The 15,898-nt window shown below is 44.5% G+C and overlaps 1 protein-coding gene across 7 annotated transcripts in view; it reads left to right on the top strand.

Moving 5' to 3' along the window:
- The window catches only part of LOC129699694 (coiled-coil domain-containing protein 158-like), a 100,683-nt gene that overhangs the window by 25,514 nt on the left and 59,271 nt on the right, over positions 1 to 15,898 (top strand). For 5 of the 7 annotated variants that reach the window (XR_008723920.1, XM_055639726.1, XM_055639694.1 and 2 more), the window contains exons 3-8: positions 45 to 149; positions 1,033 to 1,078; positions 2,204 to 2,367; positions 4,242 to 4,435; positions 6,592 to 6,701; positions 11,863 to 12,190. Coding sequence is in view for 6 of the 7 variants with exons in the window: in XM_055639726.1 (XP_055495701.1) it covers positions 45 to 149; positions 1,033 to 1,078; positions 2,204 to 2,367; positions 4,242 to 4,435; positions 6,592 to 6,701; positions 11,863 to 12,190 (947 nt within the window). In the remaining variant the exon portion in view is untranslated. The remainder of the gene's footprint in view (positions 1 to 44; positions 150 to 1,032; positions 1,079 to 2,203; positions 2,368 to 4,241; positions 4,436 to 6,591; positions 6,702 to 11,862; positions 12,191 to 15,898) is intronic. The other 2 variants (XM_055639719.1, XM_055639734.1) reach the window with 1 other exon arrangement.

Raw genomic sequence — 15,898 nt, forward strand, 5'->3', positions numbered from 1 at the left:
AATGCTACATGTAAAATATAATGTGTACTTCTTTTGGGTGGCAGGAGCAGGGATTGGGCATAGGGTGAACGATGGTTCCATGAGTGAAGTAGGTTGGACGATATTGGAGAGCTCAGTGCCACATTTGGAAAATGCCTATGGAATTAATGGTAAGTAAGGGACGACCTATCGAGGTCCAGAAGACCCCCTGTTGTACCCAGAAGTGGTTGTGTGCAGGACAACTTCATCTAATTTCCCTGCAATGCTCTAAGGGGAATGTTGCTGGGGAAATTACATTGTCATATCTGCAACTGATACAGAAATCACTGCAGATGTGCAACGTTGAGACACATTGGGAAGTGGCTGCCAGATTTTCTGATTGGCTTGATTCAACTCCGAAATAGTCACAATCAAATTCGGCTCGAGAATTAAATTAATTTTCAATGGGTATAGTACATAAAAACAATGCTGTCTGAACATCTAAATCCATATGAGATAGATTCTGTAGCAGCACAGATATCCACAATTGAGTCTCAGAAGTGGGCTGACCTGTGCTTTCATACCTCTGGAACACCACCACTTTAAATCCTTTTCCTTTATGTATTTCTTTGCACAGAAGGAAAGCACTGATGAAAGTCTGGTTATGCCCATATGGTGGGAAACTGTAGATATGGTCAGATGGGATAGAAGATAGATCTGATGTCAAAGATTTGGGTTGCAGTGCAACATCAGGCCTGCAAGTCCTAGTTTCTTCTGTTTTGTTGCCTTGAGGTTTCTGATGTTGAGCATTTCTTGTGACAAAATTAATGGCTTTTAAGTTCATTGGAACTTTAATACTGTACCAATAGTGGATTTTATAATATTCAAGTTACAAACTATGAACATTATGCAAATGATTTTTCAGTGTAGTTCCATTAAGCTCTATGATCTGCTCCGTGTATATTCAGAGACGTAGGAAGCATTAGTATTTTCAAATTCTTGGTTAAATTAATTTCAATTATAATTCCGTTGATGTTAAGCAACAAATGTGTAAGTGTTAGATTTTCCTTTCAGGTAATTCTGCAAGTAAAAGACCGAGCAAGAACTTGGAGGAATTAAGGTTAGTTTACTAAATGTTAATAAGATTGAACCTACTCTGTAATATGATAAATTGTATGAACTGTATACAATGCATTATTTTTTTTCATCCACACATGGAAAAGTTAAGCTTTGATTTTTGCATTAGTTTAGAGATACAGCGTGGAAACAGGCCATGTGACCCTCCGAACCCACACCATCCATCGATCATCCATTCACAGAAGTTCTATGCCATCCCACTTTCGCATCCATTCCCCTTACACTTTGGACAATTAACCTACAAACCCGCACATTGTCGAAAGCAGATGTGGCAATGGTGTTTACAAGGCTTTTAGATAGGCACAGGAATGTGTATGAATGAAGGGATATGGATCATGTTTGTGTCAGAAGGGATTAGTTTAATTTGCCATCATGTTCAGCACAGACATTGTGGAACAAAGGGCCTATTCCTGTGCTGTACGATTCTGTGTAGGAAGGAACAGCAGATGCTGGTTTAAACTGAAGGTAGACACAAAAAGCTGGAGTAACTCAGCAGGACAGGCAGCATCTCTGGAGGGAATGAATGGGTGACGTTTCAGGTCAAGACCTTTCTTCAAGTCTGAGCACTGTCAGAGCAGTGTCAGACCGCCAGAGATGCTGCCTGTCCCGCTGAGTTACTCCAGCTTTATGTGTCTATCGTCTGTACTATTCTGTGTTCTATTCTTCATTGTGGACAGCTGACAAACACGCTTGAATAATGGCATTCATCATGCTTTGTTCAGACTTTTTGGGTGGGAGGTTAATATGGGGTGGATTTCAGCAGTCTTATAGTTATACCTTTTGTGTCCTTTGGAGTTTGTTAGCATGATCTCAAAAACTTTTTTGGAACTTTTTTTGAAACAATGAAAACATATTTTGGATACATATATGGAAGTATGATATTTTCACAATTGCAATTGCAATTCACAAATGAAATTACAATTCCATTGTAGATGAAATATTTAAAAGATCCCATTATTCATAATTATCAATGGGATAAGAAGAAGAAGAATTTTACAAGTTTTACTTCTTTAAATAGTTATTTACATCGTGCATTAGTGGACAACTACATTATGATGATTTTTTAAATGAAGAAAGAAATATAATTCAATTTGTTACTTATCTGCAGGAAAGAACTGGAAAGACAAACAAAAGAAACAAGGAAACTTCAGGAAGAGGTGGAGCTTGCGACCAAGTTAACAATGGACAAATTTAGTTGGACATTTAATGATGGTAAAAGTTGCAACCAGGATCAAACGTCAACTAGTCACAGTGACAAGCCAAAAACCGACCGTAAGTAAAGGCCCATGCAAACCTTTGTCAAAAGGTCGTCCTGATGATGAAACTGCTTTTATACATTGGTCATACAAGTGTCACTTTTGTGCAAGGGCCTCACCTGACAGATTACATGAACTTTAAAAAAGACATTGGTGGAGTTCACGGTTTGCATATACATGTTTCATCTTCCATAAACTTGAGGTTCAGAATATGCAAACTATTCCTTCTTTGGTTTTCTCTCTATTGAAATGGATCTTGACTTTAAATGGATTGCTTGTGTAAACTTTATCCTGTCATCTTTCCACAAGAGTTATACCATAAAACCAACACATATTAGCACTGACCTCAATAACATTACATAACTAACATTTTCAAGCTTTTGCAAGGAGGTTGTAGATACTCCACAGCAACTTCATTCAACAGTATACCATCAGTTTCTGTGTGTTTACTGAAACAATAAACAAATCTGAATCTGTGTGTGAGCAGGGATAAGACAGGACTAATGTTTTCACTTTTCTATAGTACCCGGACGTGGCGCTGATGGACGAGAAGCCGAAGCAACGAAATGGAAGCCAAATAACCGAATGGAAACAAAGCCTAAATGCCAACTAACGAAAGGGTGGGACGCCTAAATGCAAAGTAATCGGAAGGCTGCGTCGCCTAAAAGCCAACTCACCGAATGGCCGCTCTGCCGAAATGCCACCTACCCGAAAGGCCTACAAGCCAATGGACCGAATGCCGTTCAACGGACATGACGTTGCCGGGGGGGGCGGGACATGTCAGCGATTGGTCCAGACCCCCGCATCCATCACATCACTGTGGAGGGATGAACATTGTCTCAAACCTATGATCCACCAGACCCACAGCCCGCGAAGGGTGGCCGTGGGAGAGTGGGGGCTGTCCCGAGGGATGCACACTTTCAGCCGCTTACAACTTGGTGCTTGGGTTCAGATTGCCCAGTCACCTTTGGCTTGTGTGGGAAAATGGCCCCCAACCTCCCGCTGGTGGAGATGGGAATGTGGGGGTCATTTTCCCACACAAGCCATTAGTGACTGGGCAATCTGAATCCGAGCACCAAGTTGTAAGCGGCCGAAGGAGCGCAACCCTCAGGACAGCCCCCACTCTCCCACGGCCACGGTCGCCCTCTGCCTCATCTCTCCTGTGCGGTCGCACTGTGACGGGCTGTGGGTCGGGTGGAGCCGAGGTGTGGGACAGGCTGGTCCCTCCGCCTACCCAGAGTCACAGACCGTGATGCCATGCCATTGGACCCCAACCCCCACACCATGGCGATTTCGCCCTGGGTTCAGATTGCTAAGTCCCCATGTTTTAAAAGCCTCGCCCCACCCCGGCAACGTCATGTGCGATATTTGACTTTTCTGTTGAGCGGCATTCTGTTCATTGGCTTGTAGGCGACGCCGCCTTTCGGGTAGGTGGCGTTTCGGCAGAGCGGCCATTCAGTGAGTTTGCTTTTAGGCGATGCAGCCTTTCGGTTAGTTTCCACTTAGGCATCCCACCCTTTCAGTTAGTAGGCATTTCGGCTTCGTTTCCATTTGGTTATTTGGCGTTTTGGCTTCGTTTCCATTCAGTTATTTGGCTTCCATTACTTTGCTTCGGCTTCTCGTCCGTCGGCGCCATGTCCGTACACGTTTCTGTACAACTTATTCATCGATGGCACACATGCACAGTGCTTACACCAGTATTGGATGCAGTAGACCTGTGGAGATGACACATTCTAGACATCACTTCAATGTCTGCATCCTCACGGTGCGAGCAAACATAGTGTTGTGTTTGTGATATTAGCACTGTGATATAATTTTGGATTCTGTGTTCTGATAATAAGTAAAGTAAATTTTTTTTTTTGTTAAAATGCTTTAAAATCATTGTTTCAGGATCTCTTACTACAAACTTCCCAAATGTACGATCGCCTATTCGTAGCTCAGTTCTTCAGGCTTCCATCTCAAAATCCCCTCGTCACAGATCTCCACAGACTACTAAATATGATGTGGATTTAGTGGTATCCAGGAAGACCAGTGCTTTTGGAACGCTTGGTGGCGAGAGGTCACTGGACGACTGTGTAAATGAGGTAAACAGTTCTGCATTAGTGATGGATTGACACAATGTTGAAGAGCCATGAACTGACTGAATGTTGAAGAGCCAAATAGCCTTATATTTTTATGTAAAATGAAGTGAAAAATGCAAATTGTAGATACCTAGTGTCACCTACGCCTAGCGCAATTCCCTATTCCATGGTTGAATATATGGATAGATTATAGTTTAAGACCATTCCTACCTATGAGCTGACCACATGTAGTCATCGTTCGATAGTACCCTGGGATTTATAGGAAAACATTTTCCCTTCTGCCTTCTGGTCAGGTCTGTGGATATGCGTTTGGAATAGCTGTTCATGTGATCCCGATGTTTTCCCTTTCTATATGATTTAGTTTAGTTTAGAGATACAGTGCGGAAACTGGCCCTTAGGCCCACCGAGTCTGCACCGACCAGCGATCCCACACATTAACACTATCCTACAAACAATTTACACATATGACAAGCCAATTAACCTACAAACCCGTACATCTTTGGAGTGTGGGAGGAAACTAAAGATCTCGGAGAAAACCCACGCTGTCACAGGGAGAACGTACAAACTCCGTACGGACAGCACCCGTAGACAGGCTCGAACCCGGGGCTCTGGCACTGCAAGCGCTGTAAGGCAGTAACTCTACTGCTGCGCAACAGTGCCACCCCAAGAAAGAATTAGAAACATAGAAAACAGGTGCAGGAGGAGGCCATTCGGCCCTTCGAGCCAGCACCGCCATTCATTGTGAGCATGTCTGATCGTTCCCAATCAATAACCCGTGCCTGCCTTCTCCCCATATCCCTTGACTCCACTAGCCCCTAGAGCTCTATCTAACTCTCTCTTAAATCCATCCAGTGATTTGGCCTCCTCTGCCCTCTGTGGATTTTCTCACCTCAATCTTAAATTACCTCCCCTTTATTCTAACACTGTGGCCCCTGGTTCTGGACTCACCCAACATTGGGAACATTTTTCCTGCATCTAGCTTGTCCAGTCCTTTTATAATTTTATATGTTTCTATAAGAACCCCCTCATCCTTCTAAACTCCAGTGAATACAAGCCTAGTCTTTTCAATCTCTCCTCATATGACAGTCCCGCCATCCCAGGGATCAATCTTGTCAACCTCCGCTGCACTGCCTCAATCACAAGGCTGTCCTTCCTCAAACTAGTTGTATTGTATACAGTTTTAGGAGACCAAAACTGTATACAATACTCCAGATGTGGTCTCACCAGAGCCCTATACAACTGCAGAAGAACCTCTTTACTCCTATACTGAAATCCTCTTGTTATGAAGGCCAACATTCCATTAGCTTTCTTCACTACCTGCTGTACCTGCACGCCAACTTTCAGTGACTGGTGTACAAGGACACCCCAGGTCTCGCTGTACCTCCCCCTTATCTAACCTAACTCCATTGAGATAATAATCTGCCCCCTTGTTTTTGCCGCCAAAGTGGATAACCTCACATTTATTTATATTATACTGCATCTGCCACGCATCTGCCCACTCACTCAACCTGTCCAGGTCACCCTGCAAACTCCAAACATCCTCTTCACAGTTCACACTGCCAGTTCTACAAAGAATTATTATTGGTGGGTCAATATTGTGGAATTATCTATTTTTGCCATTTGTGGGAGCAAATTACGGTGTACACTGGGATCATGAAGGATCATTCCCACCACAAACCCCCGGAAAAAGCAATAAAATGTGACCTCTGGAGAAGGGTCTGGAGAAGGGTCTCGACCCGAAACGTTGTCTATTTCCTTCGCTCCATAGATGCTGCCTCACCCGCTGAGTTTCTCCAGCATTTTTGTCTACCTTCCATTTTCCAGCATCTGCAGTTCCTTCTTAAACAAAATGTGACCTCAGTGCATTCTCCAAATTTGTCTTCATAGTTCTATATACCGGTAGATAATTTTAATTAAACGGACATGAATTCAAAGCACATAAAACTTAATGCCTCGTATCCACTATTCATATGCAAGAATTTAATACTGGGTAAATCCAGGAATAGAATTAATGACGTTTTGAATTGTATGGCTTCATATATACTTCAATTACAGTATTTTTCATTTAACATTGCTATTTTTTTATACTGGAGCATACTGAAATTTACGGAAAATGTGAAATAATGTAAAGACAAAAATCATTTTCTTTCTCAATGCAGGGAGAACAAAGCCATGAGCAATCAAAGTTTAATGTTCGGCGGTCTATGATGGATCTGCAATCTAAATTACAAGAATTACAGGAAGAAAGAGATAGCTTGATGGATCTCAGGTAAGTACTGGCACAAATTAAATGTAATTTGCCATTTCCAGGTTTTATATAATTACATTTATTTTTTAATGCTAATCTGTTCATTGTGGCCAATGCTTAATGGCCTCTTCCATTCAAGAGCAATCATTGTAGGTTAATTACCAGTGTCATCCGCATTCGATGAATGGATTTATTAAAAATAAAATATATCAGTGTGACATATCTGTGTGAATAAACAAATCAAAATATGTCTGTGTGTAAATCTGCACTATATTGGGTGCTTTGACCATTGTAACTGCTCAGGCAAATTAACCTATATAACCGTGTAGGAAAAAAAATTTGAAGAGAAAGTCCAAATTATTCTGGTGTCAACCATCAATAATTAAATGAAAATTTACTGCTGCGTTTTATCCGTCCCTTTGTACATGTATCCATGTGGGTGTTACTGACAGGCCAGCATTTCTTGTCATTGGGTAGGTGATCAGGATAGTGTTTAACAGAGTAAAACACGCAGATAGTGGTGTACCCAAGTACCTGAAGCCCATGTCTTATCGTGAGAAAGGCTACAGGCTGTCTGCATCACTCTACAGAGTAATTGAGGTGTATTTTGTAGATGGCACCCATTGCAATCACCGGCATAAGTCGTGGAGGGAATGAACATTTAGTGTGATGCTAGGTCAAGCAGGCTGGCATTTTTCAAGTTTAGTTTAGTTTAGAGATACAGCACAGAACGAGGCCCTTCGGCCCACCGACTCCGCACCGAACTGCGATCCCTGCGCATTAACACTATCCTACACACTCTACGGACAATTTACACTTATACCAAGCCAATTTACCTACATAGCTGTACGTCTTTGTAGTGTGGGAGGAAACCGAAGATCTCAGAGGAAACCCACGCAGGTCAGGGGCAGAATGAACAAACTCCGTACAGCCAACATTCATAGTTGGGATCAAACTCGGGTCGATCCCAACTTTTTGTTGGGACCCAGCTGGCATTTTTTAAGTTTAGTTTAGAGAAACAGGCCCTTTGGCCCACCGAGTCCGCGGTGACCAGCAATTCCCGCACATTAACATTACCTTACACATGCTTAGGACAATTTTAATTTTTTTTTAAATACCAAGCCAATTAACTGACAAACCTGTAGGTCTTTGGAGTGTGGGAGGAAACCGTAGATCTCGGAGAAAACCCCCGCAGGTCATGGGCAGCATGTACAAACTCTGTATAGACCAGCAACCGTGGTCTCTGACGCTGTAAGGCAGTAGCTCTACCGCTACGCCACCGTGCCACCCCCAGTTTGTTCCTAACATCTGGTTGCCTTGATGACTGTGTACATAAGGATTCACGATCTTGATACAGTGGTGCACATGATGTCATGGAAGCTGCTTTAAAATTATGATGATGCTCGTGTCAGGACCCGCAAGGATCATAATTTAGTGCACCTTTTGCAGTGGAAAATATTCCAATGTTGTTACAAAGCTTGTTTGTGGAAAATTCTTGTAATCTTTCAGAGGACCTTATTTCGCACTAGGTCATGTTTTAATGCACCAAGAAAAAAATCTGTAATTCAATATATTGACTTTTCTATTCAAGATCTGAAAACAGGTAAAATCATAAACTGTTCAAACAAAGATATAATAATTTGAAGATATTTTTTGTCATTTGGACATGATTTGGTTTGTGGCAGTATTTGACTGCATCTGAACATATGAATTGTTACCTTCAGGAATCCAGTATTTCCCCTCAAAAATCCAATGATTGTAATACCATATCTGTAGATTTATGTAAGATATTCTTATGTAAAGGAGGACGGGACTAGCCGAGTTAGAGTTAATGCAAAGAATCCTTCACCTAAAACCTTCAACTTAGGTATAGGGACACTCAACAATTTTCTCCCCATTTCTTCTGAAGGTACCAGCCTCGTGTTGGTGGTCACTAGTCCATTGTCCATTCAGCCATCCATTCTGCCAGGCCATTTAACAAGAGTGATGATCTGGAAAAGTATCCTTTATCCTCCCCTGAGGTTTGTGCATTCTAGTGTATTGCAACCCATTGAATGTACAAAATCCAGTGGATATTTGTATTATTTTCCCTTATTCTTTTCTTACCCAAATCAGTATATAGAACACTCAGAATTGGTTGATTGGATTGACCAGGGATTGTAACTGAAGAATTTATTAACCTTGTGGCTTGGGTAGTGTATCAAGTTCTGTATGTTTCTGGTGAGGATAAAAGGTGGAAAAAATTATCCTTTGTTACACCCTTTAATATGCAGTAGAGCCTGTGCCTTTTACTCCTGAAATGTAGTTTCATAAGACTTTATAAACTTAGTTTCAATACATTACAAAATTCATCTAGATAGGTCTGTTGCCAAAACACAGACAAATCCACTTTATCAATTCCCACCCAATCTGCTTAGTCTCACTCATCAACAAAATCATGGAAAGCGTTACTGACAGATCTTCCAATTCCCACTTACTCTCAATGTACTTGTTCGGCAATGCTTAGTTTTGAATTCACTTGACTCAAGGATCAAGTGTGGCATTGCATCAACAAGCCTAATAAAACTAGTTATTCACGTCAGAGAGAAAAAAGATTCAATGGATATGGTCTGAAGTAGGGCCTCGACCCAAAACGTCACCTATTCCTTCGCTCCATAGATGCTGCATCACACGCTGAGTTTCTCCAGCATTTTTGTCTACCTTCGATTCTTCCAGCATCTGCAGTTCCTTCTTAAACAATGGATATGGTGATATCTCACACAGAGGAACATGATTATGGTTGTTGTATTCACTCTGAACATCACTACAGACGGCTGTCAGTGTCCATGGTCCTGAGTCCAACCCTCTTCAGCTGCTTCATCCATTATCTTCTTTTCCTTCATCATGTTATTAATTGGGAACGAACAATGCGGATAATGGCCAAATTAGGCCGAAGTGCCTGTTTCCGTACTTATGACTCTATAACTGCATAATGTTCACTTCCATTTATAACTAACAAATTGAGCAATCCTAACCTGCTTGCACAAAATTTTGATTTGGTAATTAATCTGGTGAGTAATGTTCATGCCACGACATGCCAGGCAATGCCAATATCCAATACAAGAGAGTTTAGTTTGTCAATGCAGTCTTGATACTCAATGGTATCACCATAAATCTGCACATATGACTGACCAGAAACTCAACTAAACGAGCCACATATGAAATGGTACCACAAAATCAGATCAAAGGCTGAGTATCCTGTGGTGAGTGACTCACCTTCTCACCTTCTAGCATCCAAATCCTTCACACTGTGGCGGCTCCCAAGGGTTGTGCCATCATACTGTCGAACCCCTCGGCACGGGAGTGGTTCAGTCCGGAGGCGGCCCTTAGCCAGAGGGTTTAAAGGCAGGGGTTTGGGTGCCATCTTTCTCTTGTTTGGTCTTCCCTACAACCGGGAGGAACATAATAAAAGGTGCCTCTCAAAACACTGGACTTTGTGCTTCCTTTTGAGACCCACGCACTACATTGGTGACCCCCGACGCTCCATTGGCGTCATGATGGAGAGAAGAGAAAGCCCTACCTCCTCACAGGCCGGCCCGGCCCTGTCTCGGGACGCGGTCTCGGTGAAACTGCCCAACTTCTGGACCACCCGGCCGCTCATCTGGCTCCAGCAGGCGGAGGCCCAGTTCAACCTGCGGGCCCCCACGGCTTACCACCCGCAAGCTAACGGTCTGGTGGAGAGGTTCCACCGGCAGCTAAAGGCAGCACTGAAGGCACGACTCTCCGGCCCGGACTGGATGGACGAGTTGCCGTGGGTCATGCTGGGCATTCGGACTGCTCCCAAAGAGGACTTGGCCTCATCATCGGCGGAGCTCGCGTACGGGTTGCCACTCACGGTGCCCGAGAAGTTCGTGCCGTCGGCGCCGGGGCAGCAGGGAACGCCCTCATCCACCTTAAAGCGCCTTCGCGAGCGAGTTGGCAGGCTCGCACCCGTCCCGACGTCCCGCCATGGGACATTTCGCCCACACGTGCCAATGGCCCTCACGGACTGCCCATACGTCTTCCTGCGCCGTGATGCCCACCGGACGCCACTCCAGAGGCCGTACGAGGGCCCGTTCCGGGTGCTGGAACACGGGCAGTCGACTTTTGTCCTGGACATGGGGGGCCGGCCGGAGGCCGTGTCGATTGACCGTTTAAAGCCGGCGCACCTGGACATTGACCAGCCGGTGCTAGTTGCACAACCTCAGCCTCGAGGGCGCCCCCCTTCACGGCTCCCTCCGCCTGTCACTCCACCTGTCCTCCCGCCGGTCCCTCGACCTGTCCCTCCACCTGTGCCTCCGCCAGCCCCACGATCGGCTGACTTCCACACGCGGGCTGGCCGGGTCGCGCGCCCACCGGTGCATTTCGTGCCTCGGCTTCTGGGGGGGGTCCTGTGGCGGCTCCCAAGGGTCATGCCATCATACTGTTGAACCCCTCGGCACGGGAGTGGTTCAGTCCGGAGGCGGCCCTTAGCCGGAGGGTTTAAAGGCAGGGGTTTGGGTGCCATCTTTCTCTTGTTTGGTCTTCCCTACAACCGGGAGGAACATAATAAAAGGTGCCTCTCAAAACACTGGACTTCGTGCTTCATTTTGAGACCCATGCACTACAACACTGTCTAAAATACATAATTCAAAGGTGTAATGGAATACTCCCCATTTGTCTGAATAATTATAACTCCACATCTCCCAGGGCAAAGCAGCCTTTTTAATTGGTGCTCCATCCAGGACCACAATAATTAATCTTCTCCACCACAATATATCCACCTTGTTCTTTATCTGTGAACATCACAATTATTCATCTGCACTACTCAAACTGGTGACTGAACCACCAAGAGACAAGAGCTTCAGACACATGGGAACACCACTGCCTGCAGGTTCTCCTTTAAGGTGCACATCATCTTGTCTTGAAAATATATTGCTGTTCCATCATCATCATTGGTTCTAAAGCCTGCAACTTCATCCCAATCAAATTGTAGGAATATCTTCACCAGAAGGACGGCAGTGGTTCAAGGGGACAAAACAGCTCCTCATCTTATCAAGGGCAGCTAATAAATGCAGGCCTGCCAACAGGCTCAGATACTGAAAAATGAATTAAAAATAGTCTGAGAAAGAATGTAGCCTTGCAAAGCTATTGTTTAAATCAATCAATATATCTTATGTTTCAGATTAAAGGAGAGCCAAGACCAAGGAGCATTGATAACCAAGCTGCATAGCACAGTGCAACAGCTGGAAACAGTCAACCGCATGCAAGATGAGACTGTTCGAGATGCTAATACTCAGATCGAGCAACTCAGGAAAAAGACACAGGTTTATGATTCCGTGCTAAATGAAATCCATCAAGCATTGATACATTATGAGGACCGTACTGGCAATAAAATATATGAACATGAAACTGCCTCCAGCTCTCACATCCAGAATATGGGCACAGCTGTGGATAAAGTTCTGAAGGACATGGATGCTGAAATTGCTTATCTCAAAGAAAGACTTGGTCCAGTAAGTTATTGCCTTTTTATCATTGTTTCACAGAGAACTGACAGAACCGTAAGGCCATAAGACATAGGAGCAGAATTAGGCCATTCGATCCATTGAGTCTGCTCTGCCATTCGATCATGGCTGATCTATTTTTCTCCTTCCCCCCATCCTCCTTTCTCCCTGTAACCTTTAACACCCTTACTAATCAAGAACCTATCAATCTCCGTTTTAAAAATACTCAGTGTAATGGCCTCCACAGTCATCTGTGACAATGAATTCCACATATTTACCACCTTCTGACTAAAGAAATTCCTACTCATCTCCATTCTAAAGCTAAGTCCTTTTACTGTGAATGTACCCGCTGGTCCTAGACTGTTGTACTGCTGGTATCATTACCAATTCTAGTTGGAACACAATGAAAGTGGGGTCCTGACTTTCACCACGTCCCATTGTTTACCTTAATTAATGCATTGACTGCATTAATGGTTCAACTCTTACTATTTCCTTCACAGCTGAAACATTTCCAGCAGTGGATTGTTTTCCTGCCCCTGCAACATAACTCTAGTCTCTCCCCCAAGAACATATGCCAAAACAACACAAATGTTCATAGCTGCTGCCCCTTGATAATGAAACATGGAGATCAGGTTCCACACTTCCACTGATACTTCACTTCCACTCATCTGTTCTGTGTCATGGTTTTGCGCTCCACAAAGCCACCTTCACTCCCCGGTGCCCCATGTATACACTGGAGGATGGATGATGGGACTGTTGGATGCCAGTGCCCAGAGACATGATGTCAAATGTCTGAACTCCTGCTGCACCAACTACGTGTTGGGTGGCTTCCGCTGTGTTGCTGTGGAACCAATGGCAACAATTGCTTTATGAGGTACTCTAGTGTATACTTTGTCCCTTCCTCTTCCATGCTTGATTGGATGTTCAGAGCTCTGTAATTTTGGTGCCAAATTATTTTGCATGCATGGATGTGAATGGGCATGGTAAATGCTTTAGGTGCCCATGTACATAAATCTTCTTCTTGCGTATGGCGTACACAGCCTAAAGTTGTAGGTCAACTTGATCTTTCATCTATTTGTTTGTGCACGTCGGGTTGATTGCATAAGTCGAAACAGGGTGGAACACGTGAAGGTTGCAAGCTCCCACCCCTGTACATAAATGATAGGATCTTTGTAGAAAGGCATTTATTGCATGAATGTTTTAGTATAAAAGTATGAAAGTCTTGCTTAATTCATCCAGGGGTTTGGTAAGAGCAAACCTTTCACTGAACTTGCCTCGTTGAAGTTCTCAACGCGTTCTTAGTGCTGGAGTTTGTGTTGGACTTCACTAACTCATGGGCCCGACTCGAAGCAGCAGATTACTATCTAAATGGCGTCAAGTTGGGAAAAGGGCAAGTACAATGGGATCTGAAGGTCCTTGTTCATCAGTCAATGAAAGTAAGCATGTAAGTACAGCAGGCAGTGATGAAAGAGAATGGCATGTTTGTTGGCTTTTATAACACGAGTGGTTGAGTATAGGAGCAAAGAGGTCCTTCTGCAGTTGTACAGGGCTCTAGTGAGACCATACCTGGAGTATTGTGTGCCGTTTGGGTCCCCTAATTTGAGGAAGGGCATTCTTGCTGTTCAGGAAGTGCAGCGTAGGTTTACAAGGTTAATTCCCGGGATGGCGGGACTGTCATATGCTGAGAGAATGGGGAGCGGCTGCGCTTGTATACTCTGCAGTTTAGAAGGATGAGAGGGGATCTTATTGAAACATATAAGATTATTAAGGGTCTGGACACGCTGAGGCAGGAAACATGTTCTCGATGTTGGGGGAGTCCAGAACCAGGGGCCACAGTTTCAGAATAATGGGTAAGCCATTTAGAACGGAGACGAGGAAACACTTTTTCTTACAGAGAGTTGTGAGTCTGTGGAATTCTCTGCCTCAGAGGGCGGTAGAGGCCAGTTCTCTGGATACTTTCAAGAGAGCTAGATAGTGGAGTCTGGGGATATGGGGTGAAGGCAGGAACGGGGTACTGATTGGGGAAGATCAGCCATGATCACATTAAATGGCGATGCTGGCTCGAGGGGCCAAATGACCTACTCCTGCACCTATTGTCTATTGTCTATTGTCAAACATACCTAGAAAATGGGAGACAAGCTGGACTGCGTGGTTTCAAGTCCCCCCTCCCCAGCATACTGCTAGCAAACATCCAAGCTATAGAAAACTAGCTGAATGAGCGTAAAGCTACTTTTATTGGGGAACTGAGAAACTGCGATGTGCTCTAATTTATGGAGACATGGCTCACCCCACATTCACCCGACTCTACCAAACAACCTGAGGGCTTCTGCCTTCACTCAGGCTAGGTCAGAGGTGGAGGGGTCTGCAACCTAATCAACTCTGTGTGGTTCTTGGACATGGCAGTCCTGGCAAACTCCTGCTCCATTAGCCTGGAACATCTAATGGTGAAGTGCTGTTCCCACTACCTGCCGCTATCCCACCCCATGCTAATGCCAACCTTGGACTTCTATCAGGCCAGCCTCAAGAGTGTGCTATCAAAATACTATCAGTACATCTTCTGTCCAACCAGAGGCTCAAACACTCCTGAGCACTGCTACACGACCACCAAAGACGCCTACCGCTCCATCCCGAATGCACTTTGGAGAATCTGACCCCACATTGCTGTACTTCTACTCTTTGCTTACAAGCAAACTGGAGCATCTGGTACAATCCTGGTGTGAGGAAACAGATGAGATCCTTTGCGACTGCTTTGAGTCGGTGGACTGGTCTACATTCAAGGACTCTGCGGCCAACCTCAATGAGTATGCCACTGCTATGTCAGACTGTCATCAGTAAGTGCGTAGAGGAATATGTGCCAAAGAAAACAATACAAGTGTTCCCCAACTGGAAGCCATGGATGAGGTCCACTCCAGGTGAGGTCCAAGTCTGCAGCATTCATGTCAAATGATACCGAGGAGTACAGAAGTCAAAGTCAACCTCGGCAAAGTCTCAAGGATGCTAAGAGGGAATTCCAGGTCAAATTAAAGTGTAGATTGTAGTAAAGCTTGCATGTTATAACAGGTTACAAAGTGAAGTTGGGCTGTATCACCAGCAACAACTGGACTCTTCACAACAAGAATGCATCTGAGTGGCATCTCAAGGGCACAATCCATTTTACGCTCGCTTTGAATAGAGGATGAGTGAAATTACATCATCTACCCCGACAGCCTCTGGTGTGCCAGTACCCACGGTCACAGTTGCATATGTCATATCAGCCTTCCTGAAAGTAAACTGTGGGGGAAAGCAACTGGCTGACGTTGAGTCCCCCGCCGTGTCCTCAGGATCCTTGAGGACCTGCTGGCGGACCTCCTGCGGACCAGATGTTCACAGGTATCTTTAACCTCTCGCTTCTCCATTCTGAGATCCCCCAACTGCTTCAAGAAGACCCCTATCATCCCGATGCCAAAGAAAAGCAGGGTGGTGTGCTTTAATCCAGTGGTTCTGACATCCATCATCATCAAGTGTTTCATGAAGCTGGTCATGGTGCACATTAACTCCAGCCTCACAGGCACCCTTTATCCTCTGCCTACTGTCTCAACAAGTCAATGGCAGATGACATCTCTCTGGCCCTACAACCATCTCTGGAACAGATAGATACTGTACATCGGACTCTTATTTATTGGCTACGGACCTGCCTTCAACATCATAATCCCAACCAAATTCAATCTCCAAACTCCT

The sequence above is a fragment of the Leucoraja erinacea genome, chromosome 1 (genome assembly GCF_028641065.1).
Source record: "Leucoraja erinacea ecotype New England chromosome 1, Leri_hhj_1, whole genome shotgun sequence".
In the NCBI taxonomy this organism is placed as follows: Eukaryota; Metazoa; Chordata; class Chondrichthyes; order Rajiformes; family Rajidae; genus Leucoraja; species Leucoraja erinaceus.